At 45.7% G+C, this 13280-nt stretch overlaps 1 protein-coding gene and 2 long non-coding RNA genes across 3 annotated transcripts in view; 2 read left to right on the forward strand and 1 right to left on the reverse strand.

Annotated features, from left to right (window-relative positions):
- The window catches only part of LOC139048610 (uncharacterized), a 54906-nt gene that overhangs the window by 32495 nt on the left and 9131 nt on the right, over positions 1-13280 (forward strand). The window contains exon 2 of the mRNA XM_070523041.1: positions 8709-8792. Within this exon, the coding sequence (XP_070379142.1) occupies positions 8709-8792 (84 nt within the window). The remainder of the gene's footprint in view (positions 1-8708; positions 8793-13280) is intronic.
- On the reverse strand, positions 1940-3789 carry LOC139048347 (uncharacterized). Its single transcript, XR_011507627.1, has 2 exons — positions 3230-3789; positions 1940-2164 (listed from the first exon to the last, which is right to left on the reverse strand). It is a non-coding gene; the product is annotated as an uncharacterized lncRNA (long non-coding RNA).
- LOC139048348 (uncharacterized) lies at positions 6656-7431 on the forward strand. The gene is made up of 2 exons (XR_011507628.1): positions 6656-6768; positions 6833-7431. It is a non-coding gene; the product is annotated as an uncharacterized lncRNA (long non-coding RNA).

Raw genomic sequence — 13280 nt, forward strand, 5'->3', positions numbered from 1 at the left:
AGAAATGTGGTGCAGATGCCAATGAAAAGTGGGTCTTTAACCCACCATGATAAAAATAAAAATTGCAGAGCAAATAGACCATTTGTACAGCTTTAGAGCAATGATTACACAAAACGTGTCTATGCCCAAACGAGTAAACGCTTGCCGCAATGCCAAAGTAGGCTGAGCGACATGCAGCATATATTGGCATTGAACATGTCTCGTAACCGTTATTTTTATTGTAAGCCCTCGCTGTCACACCTTTCCCTCCAGCACTCCCTTTACTGAAACGTGGCACTGTCTTTCCATTGGTGTCATGATGATAATGGTAACGGCAGCATCAAGGCTGGTTAATGCTTGCCTCTTTGATTCCTGTGAGTTCAGTGGTAAAGAATATGGCACGTGCATACATACAGCTGTGCTGCAAAATTTAACATTTGTAATTTTTTGGAGAGCTCATTTGTGTTGCGAAATTTCAAAGATGTGCACCATTGTGGCCTAATAACTAGAGCATTGGTGAGGTTGAGGACGGTGTATTGGTATCGAAGCTTGAAGTTTAATTGCAAAACAATTTGACGGGACACAAAGAGAAATACACACAGCAGAATGCTTTGCTGTGTGTGTTACACTTCTTTGTGTGCCGTTGAATTGTTGTGCTATCCAACTTCAATTAGAGCATTGGGCTTCTTTGGTGCAGGACCGAGAAAGTGTGAGCTATTCGACAACATGCCAGTGCCTTGCCACACAATTATGGAAGTCGGAAGGTTTGCAAACAAAGCTTTGCTTTCAAATCCACCTGCTCATGTAATACAAGCACTGATTGAAAGAACCATCATACAAAAATAATGGTGAAATCAATGGCCTGTGAAAAGTGTAATTTGTATATAGACACTGTTGACACAATAGGTGCCATACCGGTGCCATAATAGGTGCCATACCGGACTCAAAATTGTACTGGACAGAGCAGTTTGTTTCCTATGTGAAGCTCAACCTCCCATTACATGCTGTGCAAATAACCAAGCTCGGTTTGTTTTGACGTGCTACACAACATTCAGTGTAATCTGTTTTTGATACTAAAGAAGTGCCAAACACCACCTCTTTTTCAAGGATGTCATGGGAATATTTGGCAAGACCTTTTCCAGCCGCTCATAATGGAAGTGTGGCCAGCCAGCTTTGCTTGGATGACTTTATAGATTTCTGCTCCTGATCATTGTGTGCTATCAAGTTGCAGAAGTCTATGCAACTGGTGCAAGGCATTACGTGTTTCTATAGTCGGATACAACTTTAGGAGGCTGCGGAATCTGCACTTTAAGGCAGGTGAACACAAGCCTGCACCAATGGGCACGCACTCTAGACTGACATCTTGCCGCCGGACACACTAATACCTGCTCGTTGGAGAGGGACTATTTCTTTAGACGTGTAAGCAATCGGCTGCTGCGCTTTGGTCATCTGGGTGGGGCCTCTCCGGTCTTCTGAAGTTTTATACGACTGTAAAGGCTGCTGCTTTTCATACAACACAAAAGGACAAAGTGTACAATTACTTGGCCTATGAAATGGATACATCAGAAGTGTGCTATGCAAGGGCTTAAGATGTGTGAAATATGGTACATGCAATTATAAGACAATGTTAAAGAATATGTGGTATCAAACATGCATGTAATGGCACATTTGAATCGGGGAGTGTTGCAGTCATATGCACAGTCTATAGGTGATAGCATTATTAAGCTCCTGCTGTTTCCTGTCTTCATTGTGAATTACACACACCGTTCATCTTGTGGCTAATCAACACGCACTGTATTCTTGCACATAGAAAGAACAAACAGCACGATGACGTGTATGCTGCATTGGTGTATTTTTTATTCACATGGTCCAAGAGTGGCACAGGTTGTCTTACGTTTCTGCCTATTTTGAAGGGACACCAAGTGCATGTTACAAGTCTCCTAATATGCACAGCAGAATGTTTACTGCAATAATTTTATTCATGTTCTTGAATAATAAACAAAATATTAAACTGAAAGCTCCTTTATAAGGTGCCTTCTGTGGGCTCAACAGGAGAGCAGTGAGGGCACCGATACTACTGTTGCAGAGCAGCCCTCTGGACCTCTGCCACACTCTTAAGAGCACGTGCCTGGCGTTCGCCTACTGCCACCAGGCAGTTGAGTGCCTCCAGCAGCAGAATGTTTTGCTGCAAAAAAGTGTATTGGAATGAATCAGCCGCATACAAACCATTATTTACAAAGAAAAATGCTCGTTGCACTATTAGTACTAAGTGCCCTTAACTGTGGAAGCCTCTAGTGTAGTATGCATAATAAAACAATGCGTTGGGACGACGTTGCTTTATTTTTCATAACTGGGGTTTTCTTTTTCAGAGCCAATTGTCATGTTGATTAGTGTGCAAGCAGCTGAGGTGGCACCGCACCTTCATGAGTCTCTACTGTCAGCACCACAAACCTATTTTTGTTCGCTGCAAAACAAATGCCTCACCCTACAATCCCGTCTTATACGAGCTGATTGCATCCTATGCCTACAAACATCATATTTTTGTCCCATTACGCAATTTTCTACCATCCTCGGCTGTGGTTCTCTCTCCTTGACATCCATTCTGTCATGCTTATGTAATCACCTGATATGAATTGGCAACAAGTGATCGAATACGTGCATGGCCTGCCTGCCGATTCCTTTCTTTCTTCTTAATCTCAACTAGCATATCAGTTGCCATGGTTTACTACGCCACTGTCTTCCTGCCTTAATGCTATCTCCAACAATTTTTTTTACTTCGCTTTCTGCACAGTCCTTGACATCTCAAGTTTCTTTGTTAACCTCCAGGTTTATGTCCCATATTGCATAACCGGTGGAATGCAATGATTCTAGACTTTTTTCAAGGATATCGGTCACGTGGCGATCACGATTCGGTAATGCCTTCCATGTGCTGTTCAACCCATGAAATTTTTGTATAAGTTTCCTGCTTTCTATCAGTACTTGCTATTGATATTTCACTTGGATAAAGATACTCTTCCATAAATTTTGCTGGCTTAATGTCACTCATGAATTTCTGTTATCTCACCAAGTTAGTGAAGCTTACCTTCATCTTTTCCATATTTTCGCGGGCCCACTTGCATGTAAAAGCACGAACACTCATTGGTTCTCACTGCCTTCTTTAAGCTGCTAGACATTCAGTTCGTTACTACGAAAGTGACTTAATCCGTGCACTCTTATTATGCTAAATATGAAACAGTAGAAATATACTTACCTGCAGTTTGTCGATGTCTCCTTCACTGTGTTGGTAGCGAGATCCATCGTCGGTACCACCTCCTTGTCGCATCGTCGCTATATAGGACGTCTGCCTTTTGCCCACACTATGTAATGTTCGTGACGCTCGCAGTCACGCAGAGTGGAGGAACTCGGCGCACTCGCAGAAGCAGCACCGGACAAGTTGTTTCTTCAGCACTTCGCCGTGAATAGTAGGTAGTAGGTGCGCGTTGCGATCTGTAAAATCGCCGAAGCTATTGGCAGTCTTACCAGGTGCACGGGAAGATTGCCCACGGAGGAACAGAACTATCCAAGAAATAGTGGCCATCGTCGAGCCTGATCACTACGTCGCGCACTGCAAGCTCGTTGTACGGGTTTGTTTACACTGGGCCTCTCTGATGCCTTGCCGCCATGCTTGCCCGTTGAATGGATGTGGATGGATGGATGGATGTTATGAGCGTCCCCTTTGGAAAGGGGCGGTGGCTTGTGCCACCAAGCTCTTCCTACTATGCTGCTTAATATCCTACCTAGGTTAACCAACGAAAAAAAAACACTATGAACTACCACGTCCAAATTTGCTGATACCCTATTGCGAACTGTGCTTTTGTACGTCTCCGTCCTTTGTCGTTTCCCTACTTTTCTTCCACCAACCCTCCAATTGCCTCTTACTGATGTCTATTGCGGACCTGTTTGCTTTACCACTGCTCCCGCTGAACCCAAGGGCTTCAAGGAGGCCAGTGGTGCCTAAATCGACCGCTGGATAGACGTCTTCACATTCTAATAAAATATGCTCCGTCGTTTCCCTAGCTTTACCGCAGCAAGCACATGCTTCTTCTTCCTTCTTATATCTCGCTTTATACGTGCGTGTTCTAAGGCATCCCGATCTCGCTTCGAAAAGTAAGGAGCTTCCCTTTGAGTTATCATAAATCGTTTCTTTCCTAATTTCGTTTTTTCCCCTTAAGTAGTTACTCATACCCTGAAACGATTTTGGCGATTTCCTACAAACGTACTGAGTCGTTAGAGTAGGTCCTTCTGATCATAAATTGACACATCTAAGTGCTCTGCGTAAAGCGTGTAATTTATTATAAGGTTTTAAAAATGCACATCGCTGTCGATCGCAGCGCACTGCTCGGCGGAATTTTAAGCCGCCCCTACCCATATGATGCAAATAACCCATATTACGTCACATGGGCGAGCTATCTGATTGGCTGAGCAGGGCGCGTGGTCGATAATTTTTCCAACTTTATGGTAAACAAATGATCTTCGTAATAGTTGGAATGTTAGTTAATTTGTTTTTATAAAAAGAAAGTAGCATAAAGAGAATGCACAAGAACAATTTTTCAGTACACTTAAGCACTTCCGGCACACAGCAAGTGTTGTCTGCTTGTGTTACAACGTACTCCATTTTGACGAGAGCTCCGCGGTCAGAGTTGGTGTCAGTCTTTTCGCGAGCACTATGATTCGACTTTGTTGCCTTGTGGGCTGCAAACGTAGCGACTGGCAATATGTCAAGCTGCGACATCGTGTCCCTCTGCAAGACAGCGTACGAGCGAACTGGCTGCTGCGCAGGATTTGCGCGTTTGTGGCCGTCACTTTACACCGGAAGATTACTAACGCAATAGCGTTTCGCGAGTCCCGTATTAAGGCAAACGTAAGCGCAAGGGGACAGGATCTGGCCGCTTGACTGTGCCGTAACAGGATGAGCCGAAATGAGCAGAAGGGCAAATGTGAATGGTCTGCACGGTGCAGCCACCTGGTGGCATAGAGCTCAACCATACACAGTAGCAGCAACGAAGCGTTTCCTTCTTTGCTGCTGGTGCGTACTTTTCGCAGGAGTGTAATCATCAACACGTTGTTTTTATAAATGTTTAAAATGTTTTACACTTCGTTAGAGCAATATTAGCGCTTTGTTTGACTGGTTAAGCGCTGCGCCAACAAGTGTCTGGACCATGCAGACCGATCAGGCCGCTCACGTACGTCTACGCCAAAGTTCCGTCATCAGCTTGAGTTTATGGCTCCAGTCATTTGCCGAAATGACCAGCTTGCCTGTGGTTAACGGAATACCAGACACGTTCGGCGCTACGACAGAATGCTCGCAACGCACGCTGCTTCGATAGCTCTCGCTTGGGGTCGACAGCCAAGCAGCTAGCGGAGAAATTTCGCGCGGGCGGGGGCGGGCTCCAAAACACCCGAAAGTCGACGATGTGACGTCGCATCGTGACGCAGGACCAGTGAAGGCGGAGCTTAGCCCCGCTCGCTCGGCGGACGAGTTGAGGAGGAAAAGCATGGCTGGGGAGGAGGGTAACTTCCCAAGTAACCACGGATATCCGTGGGACGTCCACCATAAGTCCCAACGTCCATCCATCCGGATATCCAACACGGACGTCCGTGGGACGTACAGGAGAAGTCCATATCCTGTTTGGATGTCCGAAGGACATCCCACCGGGATGTCCATGGGACATCCCATTTTGAACGTCCGCTGGCTGTCCATAAATAGGCATGCCCAGGATATACACTAGTGAGCTATATATAAACTAGCATAAATATATTGCCGGAAATTTTAGTTTGTTCATATTATATTTGTTTATTTTTGTTCTCTATCGGACACAGTCCATTCTTTTTTCAAAGCAAAATAAATATATTTCCAACTTGATATCAATTCTGCCCACTTTAACATCGCAGTATTAAAATACGATTTTTTTTCTATCGGTGGGTCATACAAACAATTTGTAGTTTGCTTTAAAAAAAATGCTTGTGGATGACTAGCAGAATATATAAGCGCCCATTTGAAGCCACTTATTCGACCTAGAGCCAAGCACTCAAGTTATCCCTCATTATGAAAAGTTCCTGATCATAGAGTTTTGGTCCTGACCTCCGAACATGTAGGTTCAGGTTTATCATTGAAACAGGAAGTAAAACACGTTGTTGGGCTAGTTGGTGCATTGTATTAAGAAAAAAACAGCAAAAAAAAAAGACGGACACAGGAAACATACACAAGACAGGCCTCTTCCAGCCTCTTTCCTGTCTTCTCGTGTTTCCTGTGTGCGCCTGTTTCTGGCTGGTTTCTTAAAACAGGAAGTTGTCTGCAGTGTTCAATTGTGCATACAATAATATCATTATAGGTAACAAAAACAAATCTCAAAGGCTACGCTTTTGGTGGCTGCGTGCGTTGAAAGCGATTACGAAAGCTATAATGCGTCAGAGCCGCCATGCATTGAAAGTAATCTCAAAGGCTATGTTTTTCTGGCGCCGACAGCTTTAGCAGAAACTAAAAACTCGAAAATCAGATACCGAATATTCCCAGAATAAGTAAATATTTCACTGTGTAATAATAGAATATTTTAAAAACCTATTTATGTTTGCGTAGATGCACGTGGAAGTGTTACAACCTTGGCAAAGCAGAACGCTGCAGTCATCCTATCCAATCCAAGCTCTAGCCATCGTCGCCACGCCATTTTTCATTCTGCGATCGTTTTAAGGGCAGCGGAGCAGCGTTTGTCACCTTCCGTGCCTGCCGAAGTCTCCTACTCAGCTACCAAGGTATGACAGCTACATCGATTTCTTTTTTAATTCGTTTGGGTATTGAAATGTGTTTTCTTCACAGGTGCCAGGATGCCTAGACTGCGGGAGAAGCCGCACGCGCGAAAAAGAGCGTCGCTGGAAACAAAGACGATATTCGAGGACTTCGGATCTCGCACCGGCAGCCAGCAGTCAACAGCTCGAGAATTCGCAACTCTAGAACTGTGCAGTGGCGCGCATACCCCGCACGCATGCATTAACATGTGCGTTCGGGCTGTCCCTGCAAACATTTGCACGCCTTGTGATGCTGGTCGCTGCACCGAGGCGACATCGGAAGTTCAGGACGGTGGTTGTGACACTACGCGCACTAAGGACAATGTGCCTTGCTTCCCTGATGGATATACTCTACGTGACGCTTCGGATGGTTCACTTCGCTGTGAGAACGGAACAGGATCCCTTAGGAGAGGTGTACGCACAAGTCAATGCGGGTTTTCTGGTAAGCAGGACCCCGGAGTCTACGTTTGCTTTACCTACCGCGGACTCTTCATCGGCGCCCTTTGATTCTCCTGGCAAACAGCTTCTCCTGGCTAATGCGCTCATGATCAGAGCTGTAGCCGTCAGTAGCGGCAAGATCGCCTGCTGATCTCTACGAAAATAAAAAGCTCCTTTTAAAAAAGTGAAGAATATATTAGTTGTTTTTATCTACAAGTTTGTTTAATATCGTGAGAATATGGTCACTACGGCCACGGCGGGGACATTGTAAACGAGAGTACGCATTCGATGGCCAAGTGAGTTTTAATAATTGTAAGAACGCACTACGCCACGAGAAAGAGCTATTGTTTAAAGAAAGTGGAGAATATATTGATTGTTCTTCACTAATAGTTCGTTTAGCCACGTCAGAATGTGGAGACATTGGGAACGAGAGTACGCATTTGACGGCAAGTTGACTTACGAGAACGCACTACGTCGCGAATAACATTTAAGCTGCGATACCATTAAGCATGTCCGTGTGGCACCCCGCGAATGACATTAAAGTTTAAGGCATTAGCCAGTTAATGTCATTTTTAGTGCCCGTGTCGCAGAGTGCTAGTGAAGTGATGTAGTCAAGATTAATTCCTTCATGTCATTTCTGTTGCTTTCGCTGCTTAATAATGCTAATTGATGTGTTTTTGCTCTTTCTTTTTATTCCATGCTACAAACTCAAATGTCAAAGCAGGGTGGGCAATAAGTATTTTTGTTCTGCTGTTCTCTACCTTGTTGTTGTGCTATTGAAATTGCAAGTTTTCTTCTTTATCCGTGTATTTATTTGTTCTTTGAACAGTACGCATATATCTGCTTATTGGTCTTTTTATGTATATGTATAAGGTGACAATAAACGTTTAATTGTATTTGGAAGTTGGTGTAAGTTCATTTCTCGTTTATTTAAAACAAGAATGCATTCAAGCATTAGACCAATGTAATATATATAATGGTCCGGTGCTTGAATGTGTCCCGGCCACTATTGTCGCTTCAAGGCATGTGTATATCTGGAATATCCCCGGGAAGACACACACACACACACACACACACACACACACACACACACATATATATATATATATATATATATATATATATATATATATATATATATATATATATATATATATATATATATCCTGAACGTCCCCTGAATGTCCATGCTGGATGTCCGCATCGGACGTACTACGGATGCCAAAGCGATTACCTTTGGATTTCCCAGGGACGTCCCTCGGACGTACGTCGGACATTCATGGATATCCCACGGACATCCCGAATATCCAGAAAGGACGTCCGTCGGACGTCGCCCGGATATCCGTGGTTACTTGGGTTCTAATCGCTTGTAGCTCCATTAATACGTAACGCTTCACTTAAATTGTGGTGCGAATGTTCTACTTAAGCTGTACCCTACGCGTCTACAAAATTTGTCCGAACCGTTTCAGGGGCCCTTTAATTCAGCCTCTCTGACTATCCGCTTGACCTTCTTTGTTGCTGTGTTGCCCACCCCACAGGCCGCATACTTGCTGGTAAGCTTCCTAGTTCTTTTCCTCCACTGTGAATCAATGTTTTGCCTGTACAGATACCTGAACACTCTCCCAGCCCATTTACTTTCCTCCATATTCCTCAGCCGTTCTTCATACTCAATTTTACTGCGAGCTTCCCTCACTTCAAAACTATAGTCCAGCCCATATCCCCTTGCACAGCTTCATTTGTAGTCTTCCCGTGAGCGCCCAATGCGAGGCGACCCACTGACCTTTGGTTCCCGTCGAGTCCTGATTGTACCCCTGATTTAAAGCAAACAACCGCATTTGCAAAAGTAAGTCCTGGAACCATTACCCCTTTCCACATACCTCGGAGGACCTCGTACCTATTGTATCCCCATAGCGCTCTGTGCTTCATTATGGCTGCATTTCTCTTCCCCTTGACTGTTATGGTTTTTTCCTGTGTTTCCATATATCCGTTGCCTTCGTTTATCCATATACCAAGGTATTTATATTCTGTTACCCGCGGTATTTCTTGACCCTGTATCTCCACTGTCTGTTCACTGTTTTCATTGAATACAATAACACCTGATTTTCTAACACTAAATTTCAAACCTAAATTGTTGCCTTCCTGTCCACAGATATTAGCCAGACGTTGCAAATCACTTTACTTGTTTGCGAGCAACACAATGTCGTCCGCATAAAATAAACCTGGGAGTTGCTGCTCTATTACTGTACCTGCCTGTTTGTATGAGAGATTAAACCCGATATTACTTCCTTCTAGCGCCCTCTCCATCCTCACCATGTACATCATAAACAGCAGCGGGGATAAAGGGCACCCCTGCCTCAGTCCCTTGTTGATATGAACTTTCTCCACGCTCCTCATCCCTTCCCATTCAACGCAAACAGTATTTTCTAGGTAAATCTCTCTCAAAAGCTGTATACAATCGTTACCTAAGCCTTCCCCTTTCAGAATATCCCACAAAATGCTGCGGTCTACGTTGTCGTATGCTCCTGTAATGCCCAAAAAGGCCACATACAACGGTCTGCTTTCTGCTTTTGATATTTCAATACACTGAGTAAGAACAAACAAGTTATCATCCAAACGCCTACCTATTCTAAAGCCATTCTGAAGCTCTCCCAAAATGTCATTATTTTCTGCCCATGCTTGAAGCTTTAATTTGATTGCCTGCATTGCTAGCCTGTATATTACCGATGTAATGGTCAACGGTCTATACGAGTGAATTCTTTCTCCCCCTTACCTTTATAAATTAAATTCATTCTACTTTGTCGCCAACTGTCTGGTATTCGTCTATCTTTTAAAGTTTTTTCAACTGCTTTCACGAGAGCTTCCTTACTTTTTGGTCCCAGTTCATTTATCAGCCTAACGGGAACCTCGTCTAGCCCTGTGGCTGTGCGCTTAGGAATTTTCCCTTCCGCTTTCTTCCAGTTTAAATTTGTAAGCACTAGCTCCTTTCCCCCTTGGGTCTCTTTCATGCTCTTTTTTTCTTCAAATACAACCTCGTCCTTGCCTTGGAAAGATTCGGCTGTTACTTTTTGGATGTAATTTATTGCTGCTTCTCCTTCCAGTCTGTTTTCATCTTCGTCTAGGATATGTTGTTGTATTGTTGTTGACTTCCTGCCTAATAATTTTATGTGATTCCAAAATATTCTAGGTGCGGCCTTCTTTTGCTCACGTATTTCTGACAACCAACTTTCACTTTCACCTTTTAATTTTGCTTGCACCAGTATTTGAACCATAGACTTTTTCTGCCGGTATATTTCCCATTTACTGGTTACTTCATCCTGTGGCAACTGCGCCTTCTTTGCCTGCCTGTGCTCTCGAGATGCTTTCTGTCGTTCGGCGATCGCTTCTCGTATCTCCTTGTTCCACCAGCTTTTCGGTTTTTTTTTCCTTTCCAATGAACGTGTTGTAAGATGACGCCACTACAGCGTTCCCTCGTGGTATAATGCGAAGCGTAGTAAATTACAAATTAGTCTAAGACGCATTCAGTGCACATCTCGTAGGCTTCAAAATGCTTCTAAACCACGTTAAAGTAACGAATAATACTGTACTAAATGCATTTGTTTTACAACTTGCTTCTGCATGTAATGCACTCGGTGGAACGACAAACAAGTGAAAGAAGGCACGACCATGCACCGACGGTATGATCACGTGAGCCCCAGTTTGTCGACCGCCCAGAAGGCAACGCCCAAGGAATGATAGCCAGCCAGAGTGAACCTTGATAAACCAATGAAACTGGAGGCTTGTCGAAAGATAAACTGTGTCTCGGTACCATTTGTGCTTTCATCTTGGGGTGTCGCCAGAGCTCGTGAAGATCCCGAGTTTCGCGAAACTCGACGCATCCTGCATAGCACCCCAGGGCACGGAAGCGGCTGTAATAAACCGTGGGCCGAATGAGGCGGAGATCTGCGGCGTTGGCATTGCGGGCACGAGCGGACAAACTTTTGGACAAAAGTAAACATTCCTCGCCAGTAGTAACGTTGCCGTAGGCGGTCATACGTCTTCAAAATGCCGGCGTGTGCACATTGTGGGTCAGTATGGAAAGACGCGCACATGTCGGAACGCAAAGTCCTAGAGATAACCAAGAGCCACTTGCGACTATCGGGCTGGTAGTTGCGTCGATATCCCGGACAGCAAAGTGGGCAGCCTGGCGTCGCAAGGAGCGGGAGATGGGAGATGCAGGCGAGCCAGAAAGGAGATCCAAAAGATCCCAAGGATCCTTGCGCTGTTCTGATGCGCAGGTGGCGATGTCGATCGAGGATACCGCCTTAATGGTGGAGAGGGAGGCCGTGTCGGCTGGCAGCGGAGAGCGGGACAGAGCGTCGGCGTCAGTGTGCTTGCGACCTGAGCGGTGGATGAGGTGTATGTCGTATTCTTGAATGCGCAGAGCCCAGCGGGCAAGGCGTCCAGACGGGTCTTTTAAAGAGGATAACCAACAAAGGGCGTGATGGTCAGTAACGACATGGAAAGGCTTGCCATATAAATAAGGGCTAAACTTCCCGAGTGCCCAAACGATGGCCAAGCATTCTTTTTCTGTGACGCTGTAATTGCGTTCCGCTTTGGTCAGTGCACGACTGGCGTAAGCAACGACGTACTCGGAGTAGCCAGGCTTGCGCTGCGCAAGGACAGCGTCAAGGCCAATACCACTGGCATCGGTATGCACTTCAGTTGGGGCGGTGGGGTCGTAGTGTCGCAGTATAGGCGGAGACGTCGGGAGATGGCGTAAGGTCACGAACGCGGTGTCACAAGCAGGAGACCAGGAGGCTAGGTCGTTGGCGCCACTTAAGAGTTGTGTCAAAGGTGATATAATTGAGGCAAAATTGCGAACAAAGCGTCTGAAGTAAGAACAGAGGCCGATGAAAGCGCGGAGTTTTTTGAGTGTCTTAGGTTTCGGAAACTGTCACAGCGCGAAGTTTTGATGGGTCGGGGCAAATGCCGTCTTGTGATACGACATGACCTAGAATCATGAGCTTGCGCACAGCGAACTGGCACTTTTCCAGGTTCAGTTGCAGGCCTGCGTTGGTCAAGCACGTCAACACTTGCCTAAGGCGAAGAAGATGCGTGCTGAAATCAGGGGCGAACACAACGATGTCGTCGAGGTAGCACAAACACGTGCTCCATTTGAGACCACGCAAGATATTGTCCATCATTCGTTCAAACGTAGCAGGCCCATTGCATAGGCCAAATGGCATCACATTAAATCGTTTATGAGGCGTAATGAATGCAGTTTTAGGGCGATCAACTGCTGACATCGGGACCTGCCAGTAGCCCGAGCGTAAATCCAATGAAGAGAAGAATTGAGCGCCTTGCAAGCTGTCCAGAGCGTCATCAATGCGTGGTAGAGGGTAGACGTCTTTTCGCGTTATCTTATTAAGACGGCGATAATCGACGCAGAACCGAATAGAACCATCTTTCTTTGTGACGAGAACCACCGGTGATGCCCACGGGCTATTGGAAGGTCGAATGACGCCGCGCTGAAGCATGTCGCCTACGTGCTCACCGATCACCTGACGTTCCTTGGCGGATACGCGGTACGGGCGCTGCCGCAATGGCGCGTTGGAGCCAGTGTCGATGTGGTGGCTGGCGGTTGACGTGCGACCCAGAGTAGGCTGAGCGACATCAAAAGAAGAACAGAACTGGGCAAGCAGGTGAAGAAGCTGGGAGCGCTGCTCGGAAGTAAGGTCATCGGCAATGAAAGGTGTGAATAAGTCAGGTGATGGCGGAGCAGAAGTGGAAAGTTCACAGAAGTCAGTGAGCTCTGTATACGAAGCCCCCGGCACGTCGGTTATAAACATGTCATCAAGAGGCTGAACATGGCCAAGTGCTACACAGCAAAGAGCCGTCAGGGCTGTAGGAAGCGGATTGCAGACAACGATAGCGCTGAGACCGGCTGAAATGTCAAGCGTGGCGAAAGGGAGGGGAACATCTTTGCGGGTTATGAAGAGTTCCGAAGGAGTGAAGAGGACAGTGCCTTCAGAGACAGCGCCACAGAAGACGGGAACAACGGC

This window comes from Dermacentor albipictus, chromosome 8 (assembly GCF_038994185.2).
Source record: "Dermacentor albipictus isolate Rhodes 1998 colony chromosome 8, USDA_Dalb.pri_finalv2, whole genome shotgun sequence".
Lineage (NCBI taxonomy): Eukaryota > Metazoa > Arthropoda > Arachnida > Ixodida > Ixodidae > Dermacentor > Dermacentor albipictus.